A 16,069-nucleotide genomic window follows, 5' to 3' on the forward strand; every position below is an offset into this window, starting at 1 on the left:
ACTAAGTCAAATAAAAGCTTAATGTGTTTTTTGTATCCCTACTTTTTTCCATTTCCCTTCGTTCTCCTCCTAATTGTCCTAACCAATCAGGCCAGGGAGGTAGAACTTCCTGAGGAATAATCCATATAATAAACAAATGCTGGATTTAGTCTCTCCTCTTATAGGGAACAAATGGTAACACTGTGTGTGATGTATGATTTAGGGTATGTTTAAGATATCTAAATGGGCATCCTTGTAACTGTCATTTAGGTCAGCTCTATCTCCTCCACTCAGATGACTATCTCTTCATGGTGAACATGTGATTCTCTTCCACCTCTTTATACTGAACAAGAGACCAAAGAATGTCTCCTTTTTAAAAACAATGTTTTTTACACCTTCCTCATTTCTTCCAGTTTCATTACCATCACTCTAGGTTAGTTCATAACTGATGATGATGATGTTAATCGACATGTCTTTTATCATAATAGTTCCTTTATTGGTTTCTTTGCTTATCTCTCTCTTTTCTACTATTTTCTGTACACTGTACTAATCTGCCTGAAATGTTAGAAATGATTACCATTTGCCACTATAATTATCAAGGAATATCTAATGTGTGGAAAATAAAATAAAAATTTTAGTCTGCTATGTAAAGCCTTCAAATCAGGCCCAGATCAACTTTCTTAGTCTTATGTCCTATAACTGACCTACACAAATCATTTACTTCAAAAGTCACAACTTTTACAAAAACCATTCCAGGTGTTAAATATACTCCAACATTCCTGAGCACACATCTAACCTAATGAATTGGACATAATCACTTATCAAAAAGAAAAATTAAATGTGGAGATATTTTAAATTATATAGAATCTGGCCTTGAGGTACTGTTCTTATGATTTTGTTTGAGCAATATCACCACAAGAAAACTGTGCCATATAGTCAAAAGCAAATGTGAAGGTGAGAACAATCATTCATTTTAGCAAATGATTTTCAGTTTCTAAGAGCAAATATATGTTTTCATGAAGGCGGAGACTTTTGCCTATTTGTTATCTGGGGAATCCTTGATACCTGTAACATTGCCTAGTACCTAGTATAAAATAAATATTTTGAGGGTGAATAAACCAGCGGACTAACAAAATAAAACAGTTCACATATAATCTTTGTTTTAATATTTATTGGTAGAAATAGATCTTCAATGTATATTTTGTGCTTATATAAATTCTACATTCTCTCAAGGTTTTTTTTTTTTTAATTTTAATTGGAGTTACTTGGCCTCCAAGTAAACTTATTATCTATGCATTTGATTTTAGACTTTTTTTAGATTTAAAACTAAATTTGAGAAACCATGCATATTGTATACCTTATTAACCCAAAGAATTGTTTGTACTTTCAAAAACATTACAAAGAGGCAGAACTCAAGTTAAATAACCTATATGTTCTAAATTTTCCATTTCTAAATAAATACTTGTTTAGTATCACATATTGCTTTCTGTATAAGAAGTCAGATTGTCAGAGACACTTCAGTAAATTATCTCTATTTTTAAATTATTTCTTAATTCACTTTCTTTCAGAGATGATCTTGCCAATATTATACATTATACCATATGCAGTATTATCTGAAAATCTTAAATAAGAACCAAACTTGTAGTTTTTAGACTGAATATTTTAACTTTAAAATTATATATCTATATACACGTGGTATACTGCATATTAAATTTAACATTTAGTAACTTCAATATATTTAGCGAACATTCAGCCAAATACTCTTTCATGAAAAGATATTATCCTTAGAATAAAAATGCAAGTGTAGACACAAAGGTCTAGACACAAATGTCTAGACATAGTACTAAGACTATGAAACTTGAAAGTCCAAATAAAGTCTGTTGTATTATCAAGAAAAAGAATACTGATTTTTTTACCTACTGAATCATACAGATACAAAAGTGCTTACCACGACAAAATTACCAAGATAAAAACATTTTAGAGGTTATTTGATTCTGGCAATATTAACTATTCTGGACTTCTGGATAGTTTAACATTTACATTTTAAATTTTATATAAATTTCCTCTTTTTAACAAGTTATAAAAGCACACAAAAAATAGTTCAAACTATAATCTATTAATTTTCATCCTGGTTAGCTCAGCAAAACAATGCTTAAACACTTAGCTCTACTAAAATATAGTATTTAAATAGGTCCCATCACTTTACTCATTGTTTGCTACACTGGACCCTAAAACAGGCTGCCGACAGACTGGACAAGTGCAATTCTCTGAGAGCCATCGGTCAATACAATGAATGTGAAATTCATGTGTGCAAGGTAACTGCCTGAGCTTGTTTCCAGTTACATAGTCACTGATACAAACACTACAGATTTTACCTAGTTCACTATCAATACTATCATGCTCATAGTTACGAGTGGAAAGATTGTCAATCTGCTCTTTGGTTAAACCACGTATACGATCATCGTCATCACCTTCATTTAGTAAAAAAAAGTGAGCAAGGCGAAGAATAGGTAGTGTTCCAGTTTCAACTAAGTTATTTGAATTTTGTGACTGCCTGCCACTTCTATTGTCACTGTTTTGGGCATGAGATTGAGCGGTGTCATTTTCACCACGCATTTCAGTGCTTTCTTCTTGGGGCTGCCTGACTTGAGGGGAAGCTTCACTATGCTGACTACGGTCATTAACTGTACCTAAGTGACTCAGTTCTGAGTACATCCCTGGTAAATGCTGACCATTTCTCTGAATCTCTGACTCTGATTCAGCCTCCATTAAAGAACTCAATTCTCCAAACCCAGTCATAATCTGTCTTAAAATTGACTGAAGAGCCACTGATGATGGCTCAACAAGCTCATTCTCAGAAATCCTACGAAGTGGAACTGTTATGGTACTAACGTAGGTTCTAATACCTGACCGCTCTAAACGAGAGATAGTTCGGCGAAAGCCCCCACTATTGCTTTCAATAGTGACTGTATTTTCTGCTAGTCCTACTCTAGATCTGGTTCTATTTGCAATACTATCCCGATCTCTATTTTCTCCAGGACGAATCCTTCTCACTTGAAGGTCTAGTGTGATTGTTGGATGTCGTTGTACAGCAGTTGAGGATCTGCTGGATTCTTCTCCTTCTTCTACTGTTATTCTTGACACGAGTCTTGAATTAGAGAATGGGGTATATGCAGTACCTCTGCGTTCTCTATTTTGCTCTAAAAAGACACGAGTAATACCTCTCCTCCTAACAGATCTCCGAATGGTTTGCTGTAAAGGTCTACTTTCCCTTTGGGAATTATGATAAACAGTGCCACTCTGTCTCTGAATTGGTGAACGGCTTCGACTACTCAATGTAGATCGTAATCTTATTGGCTCTAATCTTTGGTTTGTATTCCTCACTGTAACATTCGTTCTAGCCCCATTTTCCCAAACATGTGCTGCTCCAAATCGCTGCCCCTCCCTTTGCCTGAGTTCACTACCACCTGATTGGTTTGAGTGACTACTGAAATTAGTGCGTGAAACACTAGTTCTAGGAATGCCAACTGCTTCCTCAATTCCATTTCTTAACCTTCCTAATGTTGAGAAAGATCCTTCAACTAAATTCTGCCCCCTTGAACCAAGCCTAGTCCTTGGAATGTTGGAACTACTACCACTGAAATTCATGGAAGTTTGGCTTCTTGTTCGCCTAGCCACCGGACTAGTTGACCTTTGCTGCCTATCTCTAGTGTGATCTCTGTTATTATCAGAACGTGGAACACCCGTAGAGTCTTCTCCATGAATTTCAAATCCTCTATTCTCATGATTTATGTGGATCTCGAGACTAAATCGGAACTCTCCACTGTTTGGGTTTGTTCGACTCACTGCTCTCCAAGTTTGATTCCCATTTTGTCCACTTCGAGTTGCATTTCCTGTGCGCCGAAACGTGTTCAACCATTCTAGCAGAGAATCTTCATTTGAACTTTCTCTAGGGATTTCTGAGTCTGAAAAGCAAATCAAATCAACTTAAGTTCAATTCCTATAATCTACCTTATTTTCTTTCTTTATTGAAAGCTTGTAAAAGAAATTTATACTAAATTAAAGAAAATTTGTGAATTTTGATGAAAAATGGCAAAAAACTAAACTTAAAAAAAGCACATGCTATTATAGACACACATTATAAAAATTAAAATACTACTTATATAATCATAAAATTTTAAATACTATTTATGAAATAGTATTTAAAACTACTTTCTAAGTACCCATCACTGGCAAAAATATTAAGCTAAATGAGAAATATATCCACTACCAAAATTATATATTCAAATTGGTTTATCAATACAGTAACAACAACAAAAGAACAGCAAACATTATGTAAAATTCATCCTGTATTTGTGGAATCTTTCTGGAAAAACCAACTCAATCAATATCTTGTTAATTAGGTATTTTTGTAACCTTAGGAATTTTATGCCTATTGCTCAGAAGCTACCAAAAATGTACCTATCAAGAAATCTAGCTTCTGAATATATTAGAATCACATTACTGTATGTAGAAGACTGTAGGCAAATTACTTCTCTACAGTTGTATCTTTCTCTGTATATTAGAGATAATAACAGCATCAATTTCATAAAGTTATGAAATGAGGATAAAATGAGACACTGTACATAAATTAGCATAATATCTGGCACATAGGAAGTACTCCATAAATGTTAGCTGTTATCCATAAGAAAATACATTTTCTGTTCATTTAGAATGCAAGCTCCATGCAAACAAATATTTTTGTACTGTTTCAGTCTCTGTTAAATCTCCAGCCTCTAACAATAGTATCTGGTACAAATCAAACTCAGTTGATACTGTTCAATGAATCTATTTAGAGTGTCAGCTATGCCAAGCTTAAATTTTCCATTTATCACCCACAGATAAGGTATAAAAACTCAGTTGAAAAGCATTAGCATATTAACTTATACAGACTTCGACTTACAGTCTAATCTACTCAAAAATAGCTATTAAATGAGAATACCCCGGTGTTATTTCGTTACTATAATCTTATAAAATTTTCTTTAAATGTTGAAGTTGTTAATTAGTGGCTGGTGCCAAGAAAATAAACAGCCACCCTAGCCATATTCTAAAGATGAACTATTTTACATTTGAAGGCTACATTTTCCATTAAAACATATTCAAAAGACCAGTATTAACAGCTGTAAAAACTCTAAACACAAAGAGTAAAATGGCAGGGAAATCATCCTAAATGTTGCTTCCTTTTTTCATCAACTATTATAGAATGTAATGATGATGGTATATATGAAAGAATTTGCTAAGTACTATTTAAATACATCCTTCTCTTTTTCCAGTGTGGCCATGTGACTAAGTTCTCATAAACAGCAATGGCAGAAGAAGTGATACTTCACATCGTGTTTTCAGGTTGGTGCCTGGACCTCTTTCCTGACAGCTAAAACCTAAATTTGGTTGTGACTCAGCTTGATAATTTGTCCTAAGCAGCAATGTCCCATTAAACTTTCTACAATAATGGGGATGATCTGTATTTGTGCTGCCCAATACAGAAGCCATTAACCACATGTGACTATTGGGCACCTGAATATGGCTAGTATGAACTTTTAATTTAAATAGTTGGGTGGCACCTGTAGCTCAGTGAGTGGGGTGCCAGCCCCATATACGGAGGGTGGCAGGTTCGAACCCGGCCCCAGCCAAACTGCAACAAAAAAATAGCTGGGCATTGTGGCAGGCACCTGTAGTCCCAGCTACTTGGAAGGCTGAGGTAAGAGATCACCTAAGTCCAAGAGCTGGAGGTTGCTGTGAGCTGTGATGCTACAGCACTCTACTGAGGGTGACAAAAGTGAGACTCTGTCTCTAAAAAATTAATTCATTAATTAATTAAAATAGTTACATGTGGCTAATAGTTAGCACTGGACAGCAAAACTGTAGAACCATTTTAGTAGCTGGGGAGGCAGGTCCCAGGGAGATTTCCTTCCCTGGACTATTAACATAAGAAAGAAATAAACTTCTATCTTATAGAAGGGTCCTTAATACAGATTTCGCTGTAACAAATACAATGATTTTGAATTAATATGTGAAAGTACTACTATTATAATAAATATCTCTGGAGAAGAAAGAACTGGTATAAAAGGGAGATGGAAATCAGCTTTTAACTCTGTATCCTATTTACTTTGAAAAAAAAATTTTTTACAGGTACAAGCAGTCCCCAGGTTATGAATGATACAGATTCTATAGGTTTGTTCTTAAGTTGAATTTGTATGTTAAGTTGGAACAGGTACATTTACCTATTACCAGTAATAGCTTCTGTTTATTAAGTGCAAGTCCTAAGTCAATGAGATGTTTGTAATTAGAGGACTTACTGTAATAGTCTCCATTACTAAGTGCTAATTGTGTAAGTCAGATGTTTATAACTTGGGGACTGCCTGCACTTTGTTTTTTATCAGAAATTTTTATATTATGGCTTAGTGTTTTCTCAGTGAAATGGCAAACCAACCAACCAATAAACAAAAACAGGTTTCTTGACTCTCAGTCTTCTTTCTATACTCTGTATATATAAAAAAATTTTTTTACTTCACTTATTTTTACAGTCCATGTGTTTTTCTTTAGAGAGTGTCTTGCTCTGTGGCCCAGGCTGGAGGGCAGTGATGTGATCAAAGCTCACAGGAGCTTCTAACTCTGGGCTCAAGCAATCATCTCACTTCAGCCTCCTAATTAGCTGGGATTACAAGTGTGTGCCACTGCACCTTGGATGCATATAAACTCTTAGAAGCTGAGTTACATGACTGTACAATTGTCGCCAAGCCGCAGACAAGTACTGGTCTATAGCCTACTAGGAACTAGGCTACACAGGAGGTGGTGAGCAGAAGGTGAGTAAGTAAATCTTCACCTTTGTTTACAGCCATTCCCCGTTGCTGGCATCACTGCCTGAGCTCTGCCTCCGGTCAGATGAGTAGTGGCATTAGATTCTTATAGGAGCATAAATCCTACTATAAACTATGCATGCAAGGGATCTAGGTTGGGGGCTCCTTATGAGAATCCAATGCCTGATGATCTAAGGTGGAGCTGAAGTAGGGAAGCTAATGCTGGGGTGCGGCTAGAAAAACAAATTATCATTCGCAGAGAGGTGTGACTACACAGAGACCATAATAAATCAATTGCTTGCAGACTTATATTAAAACCATCCTCGCAACCATCCCAGTCCATGGAAAAACTATACTCCATGATACCAGTCCCTGGTGCCAAAAAGGTTGGGGACCACTACTGTAGAAGAAGTACGTACATTCTAAGACTAAAAATCACTATGCTGGAATTACCTTAATTGTATACTATTTCATATGTATAAGCTCCCTGAAGGCAATCTGCATGTGTAAGATGTCTTTGTATCCACTCCTCTGTCCTATACTGACTGCCTAATCATATAGCTTTACATATTATCTGAATATCACATTAAAATTGAAAGATATTAAATATACCACATCCAGTACTGCTCTAATGAAGCCTGTTCCTCACAAAATGGAGTTCACAGTACCTCTGTTGTTTGTGTCATTTCCCAAGTCAGGCTGAGATGCTAGTTGTTCCTTGACCCCATCTAACCGTTGTTGTAGTTCTTCTGATGTTATTTCTCCTAGAACAAGGAGAAATTGCTCATTTACCTAATGAGCCCAATGTGAGGGATTCAGCATGCCCCCAGGGTAAAGGGCTCAACTACACTTGAACTTTACCTTAAAAACATAAACAATATAAGCTAAACATTTGTACCCTCACATTAATCTGAAACAAAAAAATTGCTCACTTATTAATTTTAAATTATCAAGTTTGAGAACTCATGAAGGATAAGACTAATGTTTAGCAACCTACACATCTGACAAGAGTTAAAAATATTTATCTGACACAAATGTACATCAGTTTGGTTATGCTTCATTTATGTTATATTAAAATTTAAATAAAACTTAAATTTGAATAATTTTTAAAGTACTCTCAATTGATACACGTAGGAATCAATAAGCTGTACTTCTGTAGATTTTTGCCAGTTAAAAAATTAAGAAGGAAGCATTTATAAATCAAACTTCAAATCTTCTACTTGAATTTTATCCCAATATGCCATTATATAGACCATCAATATATAAACATAGAATGTATAAACATAAATTTTTGCTAGCTCATTATAAGATGAATTTGTAAAATCTATACGGAGAATACTGGACTTCTGGAGATTATTAATTCAGCTGAATAAATTATAATATCCAAAATGATTAGAGTTTTAAATTATATTTTATTTACACAAATATTATTTAAGAGAAGAACTATATATGTGAATATTTAACACTGCAACATGAAGAGTTTGTTAGTTTGGCATCTGTATAATATTCAATGTCTAATATTCTCATCTACTTATAAAATATAGAAGCCAGTGATTATCTACTTTATTATATTAAAAATTCCTTAAACTCACAAACACAACACACTGTATTTTGGGAGAGAGAAGAAGGAAAAAAATCCAACTCTCCTTATTTTGAAATCTCTCCATTTAATGATGAAAAACAGCATCTCCTTTTCACCCATCTCTTACCAGGGGTGCCTAAAAGATTATGGTCTCTCATTAGCCGATAATCTTCATCATTGAGCTCATTAATAAACTGATAAAAAGCTTCTTCTCTGTGGAGACGCTCTTGCTGCCATCTTCTCTCATTTTCATGATGATTATGATCTTGAGTTTCTTCACCACCAACAACTGATCTAGCTCTAGACTGATTCATACTGAGATTCCTGGCTTTCTGTTCAAAAATATATACAAAATCCAATGTGTTAAGTCATGGACTACATAAGGTTTTGTTTGTTTTTTACAGAGAAAAGGTCTCACTATATAGCTGACACTGGTTTCAAACTTGTGGGTCTCCTGAGTAGTTGGGACTACAGAGGCATGCCACAACACATGGTTCTTATAATTTTAACTTCTAGGTTTTTATATTTTTAAATTTTGTCCCTTATTCACATACTTTATTTGGAAAATCTTGCAAAAACTTACCTATAAAAGACAACTTCTAGGAGACAGAACATAGACCTACTTCTTTACCTAAAACCATCATTTCAATCACACTGGATTTGGGTTTGCCACACATTTCTCATATCTGAATACCAAAGTGATTATCTCGTTTTTTATCTCTTTGCCTCCGGTAAAGTTGATCTAAAAGTCCTCATTTATGTTTCAAATATCTGTACTACATGTTAATGTACAAATTTTAGGCTTCAATTATCTATGTTCTTTACTTAATAAGCAAAAGGATATTGGGAAGCTAGAATTTACATTTTTTCCAGCATGATATTCTTTCCAAAATAAGGCTCATAAATGTAATATTACCCCCATTGCTCTTTGTTGAGTCAAAAATAATTCAGCCTACTATATCTACTCAACAGACTTGGAGTTGATGTCTACTTAAAGCCGAAAGGAAGACTTTGAAACCCAACAGGAAAACAATATAGTATGCATGGCTCTCAGGTTTGGAAAAGCACTTTGTCTCCCCATATTAAGCCTTATCTTTAAGCCTGGAATGGTTAGTCCCAGGGGTTTCTGAGTGCCAGTGAAACTTCTTGAAATTGCCTAAGCAAAAGCTATTTTGGGATTATAACTTAAGGTCATTCCTGAGATGCTTACTTTCAAACTAATAAACAAGAAAATTGTCTCATAAATATTCTAGAATCTCTTAAACACATCTATTTAGTGACCTACTAAAGCAATGGTTAACAAATTCACAAGGATATTTTTATAGCTCCAGATGCCCATATCTCATTTCCAATCCTTCCAGGATAGGGCCCAGGCATGTTGTTAAAAGCTAATAAGGGTGTTTTTCAGTTGAAATAAACAATTTTCTTGACAATTTCTGGCATGTCACCAGGGATATGAGTAATATAGCACCTGACTCAATAGAGGGTGGAGGCTCGAATAGCTAGGCTGCCAGTGAAGCAACTGTTGTAATTCTGCCTCTTGAAATACACCAGGTGTTTAATAAGCAAGCTGCTTTAAATATAAAGTGAAATTAGCCTACAAGTCTAAACTACTGTAGAAGCAAGCAACTATCCAATTTCACACGTATTCCAACAAATTCAAGCATTTTTTTCCACAGCGGTTATTATGTCATTTTGAACAAATGATTTAGTAACACTAGCCACTAAAATGCAAATTATAACCTTACAACAAATTCCAGATCCCATTTTCAGGATAATTAGGACCATAATTAGGAAAGAGCGTATTTCAATGATACAGCACTAGTATGACTTTTGTAATAAATAATTATAAAAGTTGAAATCTATTATAAAACCAAGCTATTCTAATATCATTCAAAACTTGAGCTTCTTCTCAAAGGTAATTTTCTTATTCAACTAACTGTAATTAAATCAAAGTGAATACCTTATTTTTCTTTTAACATGCTTTTAACATATGCAATAGTATCCATCCTTCAACTGTTTGTGCCTTTTTTGAGAACTGCCCATCTGAAGCAAAAAAGAGTTGAATTATTCAATAAATTGTCTTTTTGAAGGCCAGAAACAGCTGGCAGTGTCTCAACTCTGCTGCAAAGCCAAAATAAATTCTCCAGCGGATTTTGTTAGACATTTACCTAGAAAATTAGATCCCCCATACAATTAAGTCATGAAAATCTCCCGCAAGGCCCTTTTCTCCCACAACAAATTTAGGACTTTCCTCCTACACTGTCATTGCTCCGGGGGATTACACTTCCTCTCTCAAAGGCCTTCCGCCCTATCCTGGTCACGCTGGGATGGTGCCAGCGTCAGGTGTCTCCAGTTTACTTCTAAACCTTCACTTTCTTGGCACCCCCACCCTCCGTCGGGCTAACTGGTTCTTTCCCTGGCCGTTGCGACAGAAGCTCGCGCCGGGGGATGGTCCCCACTACAATAAACAAACCGTAGCCTTGCCGCAGGGGCCCAACCAACCTCTTCTCAACTGAGGCTCAAGTAACGCTTCCCTTAGCTATCTCAATTCCCACAGAGAAGCAGGTGACAGACGGTGCCTCTGAACCAATCACCAGCTAGAGGGGCATATTAAGCGAGCAGTCCACCAATTGGAGAAGAGATGGGTGGCCCGAGGGTTGACCTGCTTTCCTCGGCGTCTCCAGGAAGTAGTGGTGGGATTGGGCTTTCTCGCGCGTCCGCCTCGTCGGGAATTGAGCGGTCGCCTACGGCTCTCAGGAAAGTCTGCAGCAGGCGGCTGTCCTTGTGGATGCCAAGGGCTGTGTGTGGGAGGGAGGAGAGGCTCGCCTCCGGAGGCCGCAGCGCCCGCTAATCGTCCTCTTAAGACAGAAGCCGAAAGCCCGTGCTGCGGCCTGGGATCGTCTTATCGGCGGGCCCCAGCCCTTCTTTCCCAATGGCCAGTTCGATAACTCGCCGCCAACCCGCCCCCGCGGCGGAGGGAAGGTGCTACGCCCCCGGCCGGGAGCTCTCCGGTGCGACCGGAAACTGCGTCCGGCGGGAGCCCGGGTGCCTGCTAGCGGCGTTCCGCCCTCTGGGCGCCGCGCTCTTAAGGCCTGTTCCAGGGCCAGCTGCGTAGTAGTTCAGAATAGCCTCCTTTCCACGCTTTGCAAGTACCAGTATCTGCTCTGCGCTTTGGTGTTGCCTGTTTGTCGAGCCTGGCTACAGAAGGCATCCAGCAGTCTGTTCGTGCCTCTTTTCTGTCTGGGTGTAACCCTAATCGGACAGTTTCCCTTACTGTTTTTTGGGACCTGGAAATTACAGACCTTAATAAATTCTAGTGCTTATATTATGTTTTTTCACTTTACTGCTAGGGAATCACTTTGAAACTCCCAACATTCTCTCCCTGGTTTTATTTCTGAGCTTGGATGCTTATCAAACTCACCTCTCCATTACTTAAGATCTTGACTACCTAGCTGTCTGCCCAACCTGGTATAGGCCCCTTTCCTGACATCTCACCATCCAGGCAACTTGATCACTGGACAGTGCCCACACTGCTATTTGTTACTCTTTCGTTCTTTCATTAATCCCTCTGTTAATTTTTTTTTCTTTTTTTTTTTTGGTTTTTGGCCGGGGCTGGGTTTGAACCGGCCAAGTATGGGACTGGCGCCCTACTCCTTGAGCCACAGGCGCCGCCCCCCTCTGTTAATTTTTGAGGAACTGCTACATCCCCATCATCTTACTAGACACATAGGTAACAAGATCAGTCCTTAATGTCAAAGAGCTACCAGTGTAGTAGGGGTACATGGACAAGTTTTTAAACAGCATATTGACAAATACCAAAGTGGAAATACATGAATAACACAGCCTACCAGGCCCTTCAAGATCTCTGCTGCCTAATTCTACAGATGGATCTCTTGGCACACCAGAACTACTTGAAATTCCTCAATCCATAGGAACTCCTGAGCAGCCCCCAACACCACTTTTAACCTAATTTCCTCTGTCTCCCAGAACTCAGATCTCATCTTTAAGGAATTTTTCCTGATACCTCCACTGACACCTCACGCTCCAGCCCAATATCCACACATAAAACTAGGCAGATGTCCATTCTGGAGGCGCCCACACTCCCTCAGAATACCTTTATTTTAGCACAAATTCATGTATTTAGCAAATGCTTACTGAATGTGAGTATGAATTAGGTGCTGGTGATAACAGCAGTGGATCAGATAAACAGTAATTGCCTTTATAAAGTAAGGTCTTTGCCCTTTCCCCACGGAAAGGGGCCACTGAAAAGGCCTTTTAACAATAATTTTCTGTTAACTTATAGGTCTTCCCCACCTAGAGTCTGAACTTCTTAAGTGGGAACAAATAGTGTTATTCATTTTTATAGTCCCAGAACTTAGCCTAGCACCTGGCAGAAAATTCTGCTTAGCCTACTGCTGGATGAACAGAGAAAATGCAAACCTTCCCAAACAGGATTAATGCAGGTTAGGATTATGACCTCAGATATTGTGAATATAAATCAGAGAAAATCACATGTGAGATATCTAAAATTCAAGTAGAAATCACATAAAACATGAATTTTATAAAGTAAATAGTCCATAAATCCAATCCAGTGATTTACCAGATGGGAAGCTGTAGGTTTTGTGAGTAAAGAGTCAGTTAATGTATGTAACTTGAATCCAACTTGCTTCAGTTTTTGTAGTGCAAGACAAAGTGACTTTAAAAAGTGACTAGATATGATAGCTGGAACAGAGAGATGAAGTATTTCGATTTCTATTTCCCAAACTTATAACTTGTCAAAATCTCTTGTCTAATTAATCTCCATCTTCTGGATTGGTATCTGGTCTTTTTAGGGTGTATGCATCTTTTAATTCTCAGGCTTTTTTACAGTTAAGGATTTAAAAAAGTGTAAAAGAATTAAAATCATAACATTAATATACAAAAGGATGTATATTTGGTGAATTATGTACTTGTCATGTTTAAGAGACTTTGGCTCCATTGAATGACAGCTTTAATTAAAATTTAAAATGCAATTGAGTAGTTGATGTAGACATCTAAGTCTTAGTTAAAATCAAATTTATAGATTATTTCAGAACAGCTAAGAGAAAAGTTCAGCTCACTGCATGAAGTTGTATTATTAATTTAAAAATTATTATTTAAGGCCAGGCATGCTGGCTCATGCCTATAATCATAGCACTCTGGGAGTCCAAGGCAGAAGGATCACTTGAGCTCAGGAGTTGAAGACCAGCCTTAGTGAGAGTAAGACCATATCTCTACGAAAAATAGGAAAATTATTCAGGTGTGGTGGCATATGCCTATAGTCCCAGCTACTCAGGAGCTGAGGCAGGGCAATTATTTGAGCCCAGAAGTTTGAGGTTGCTGTGAGTCAGGCTGAGGCCATGGACTCTAGCCTAAGCAACAGAGTGAGACTCAGTCTCAAAAAAAAAAAAAAAATCATGATTTAAGGATTCAGGAAAGACCTAAATTCAATATTTGAGGTGCTTATGAACAAGATAAAATACAAATTTACAAATACCATTTAAAATATTTGAAGATGGCTAATTAGGTATGTGATATTGAATGGAAGGCAAAAGTTTACTATACTTTTCACTAGAATAGTAACAGCTATAAAGTAAACTTAAAAGCCTAAGATATAACTAGGACATCAAATTTGGAACTAATAAATTATATATTAACTGTTTAAAACAAAGATTTTTTTTCACCATGTTTTCAAGAGCACATTTTTCTCTTATAATTTTTCACATAACCCCTGTTGTTTATTCATGTATTTTCTCTATTTCCTTTCAGTCCGACTTGCTAAACATTTGCGTATTTTTTCCAGGGGCAGCCTTTATTGGTCACACCTGTTTTTTTGCCGATTCATTAATTTCTGATTTTTCTTTTTGCAGTTTTTTTGGCTGGGGCTGGGTTTGAACCTGCCACCTCCGGCATAGGGGTCGGGGCCATACTCCTTTGAGCCATAGGCACTACCCTGATTTTTTTTTTTAATAAATTAATTTCTGCTATAAGGCAAAGATTTTTTTAAATATTTTCTTTATTTCCTCATATCCTTTTTAGCAACTTTATTGAGAGATAATTCACATACCATAAAATTCACCAATTTAAGGTATGTTATCCAGTGGGTTTTAGTGTAATCACAAAGTTGTACAGGCATCATCACAATCTAATTTTAGAACATTTACATTATCCCAAAAAGAAACCACCCCTATTCCTACTCCCACCCTACCCTTGTCCCCTGGGTACTTTCTCTGTGGATTTGCCTATTCTGAGCATTTCAAGCAAATGGAATTCTACACTGTATGGTCTTTTGTTTCTAATTCCTTTCACTTAGCAGAATGTTTTCAAGGGTCATCATGCTGTAGCATGTCTCAGTACTTCATTTTTCAAGAGAAACTTCTAAATAGTCCTTTTCTGCATACAAAACCACCCTCGTGGACACTTGACTACTAAGGTCTTAATTATGCCAGAGCAAGTATTGGGTAAGATTGTCTAAAAACAGACCTGACACCAGGATTCTTGTTCAAGTATTTTATTGGAGAATGCCCTGTGGGGAAGGACAGTGAGGGAGCAAGATTGGTCAGGAAGACAAGGGAACAGAAATGAACCTCTGCTGATCCCATGACATTCACCACCAATGTTGGCCAAGAAGCCAGCTTCTTGTTCCACTGCCTGTCTATCACTGTGTGAGATCTGCAAGGGCAGAAGGGCATCAGAGCCTCCTAGGTGAGGTGGTTCCTGTTTTTAGCCAAGGGAAATTCTCTAGAGAAATAGGTAGCTGGAATTCTTATTCAACACAACAGCTAGAATTTAGTTGGGTAGGGCATGAGAAGAGTCCACTATAGTCCATCTACTCTTTGTATTGCTTAGGCCATTTGCTTTTCACATTAAGTTTACTCTATCTGAGCAGTTTCTATAGAATTCTTATTAGTTACTATTTCTTGGAAATTTTTTAAGAGGAGGGTATATGAACAAACTGCAGTCCCTGCTATTGCAGCATGTTCCAAGTCCATTACTGATACTCGTTATCTCCCCTCTCCACTGCCTTTTCTAGATTCCCCTCTACCTTAACTAGCACTTCTGCTGTTGTAGGTGGCTTGATTGATGGATTGAACCAAGCACTGAGCCTTGAGGGGGCTAAGACCCTGGTTATCATGTTCTTATCAGGCAGTAGCTGTACTTATCCATTTACAGTTGCAACTGGGCACTGGAATACCAAGAAATGCCCCCAGTTGCTCCCCTGAGTACCCTGAATATAATGTAGCACCCTTATTATGTAGCAGCTTCCTTCTTCTGATGGTTTGCTTGCTAGTCTTCTAGTATTATGAGCCCACACTGACCAGAGAAAAGCTATGGTTTCACATTTAGTGGGACTCTTACTGTGTCCTCTGATGGAAGCATCCCACCTCTGAGTATCAGGACTTCTAAGCTGGGAGAGACTAAAATTGCAGAGAGAGGAAACAAATTCTCCAAATGCTAGGTCTGTCAGAAAGTATCCTGTCATGCATGTCTCTATTTTTCATATTATATGGCTGGATACTTCCCATACAGCCCTTATATGTCACTAATAGTGGGAAGACCACTCCTGCCATTATCCCTCAGACTCTGCATCTATATATTCTATCTTCTGGAGATACAGTGCCAGATAATGGCCATTAGTTAAAGAGTATAT

The 16,069-nt window shown here is 37.4% G+C and overlaps 1 protein-coding gene across 5 annotated transcripts; it reads right to left on the bottom strand.

Moving 5' to 3' along the window:
* Nucleotides 1-1,133: 1,133 nt before the first annotated feature.
* RNF6 (ring finger protein 6) lies at nt 1,134-11,619 on the bottom strand. Of its 5 annotated transcripts, none has more exons than XM_053563202.1 (5): nt 11,063-11,619; nt 10,361-10,443; nt 8,525-8,729; nt 7,484-7,579; nt 1,134-3,944 (listed from the first exon to the last, which is right to left on the bottom strand). In XM_053563202.1, exons 3-5 carry the CDS (start codon nt 8,709-8,711, stop codon nt 2,182-2,184), a joined length of 2,046 nt encoding a protein of 681 aa, XP_053419177.1. In that variant the 5' UTR covers nt 8,712-8,729; nt 10,361-10,443; nt 11,063-11,619; the 3' UTR covers nt 1,134-2,181. The 5 variants fall into 5 exon arrangements, with proteins under 5 accessions (XP_053419177.1, XP_053419176.1, XP_053419178.1 ...); XM_053563201.1 differs by lacking the exon at nt 11,063-11,619 and adding an exon at nt 10,903-11,039; XM_053563203.1 differs by lacking the exon at nt 11,063-11,619 and adding an exon at nt 10,874-10,938.
* Nucleotides 11,620-16,069: the final 4,450 nt, after the last annotated feature.

Source organism: Nycticebus coucang, chromosome 15 (assembly GCF_027406575.1).
Source record: "Nycticebus coucang isolate mNycCou1 chromosome 15, mNycCou1.pri, whole genome shotgun sequence".
Lineage (NCBI taxonomy): Eukaryota > Metazoa > Chordata > Mammalia > Primates > Lorisidae > Nycticebus > Nycticebus coucang.

What these genes read in the sequence shown, in the direction of transcription:
- RNF6 (XM_053563202.1), bottom strand. Translation starts at nt 8,711, where the DNA reads ATGAATCAGTCTAGAGCTAGATCAGTTGTTGGTGGTGAAGAAACTCAA. An exon ending in TAATCTTTTAGGCACCCCTG is followed by an intron (nt 7,580 to 8,524) that starts GTAAGAGATGGG and finishes TCCTTGTTCTAG; the next exon opens with GAGAAATAACATCAGAAGAA. An exon ending in AAATGACACAAACAACAGAG is followed by an intron (nt 3,945 to 7,483) that starts GTACTGTGAACT and finishes TTTGCTTTTCAG; the next exon opens with ACTCAGAAATCCCTAGAGAA.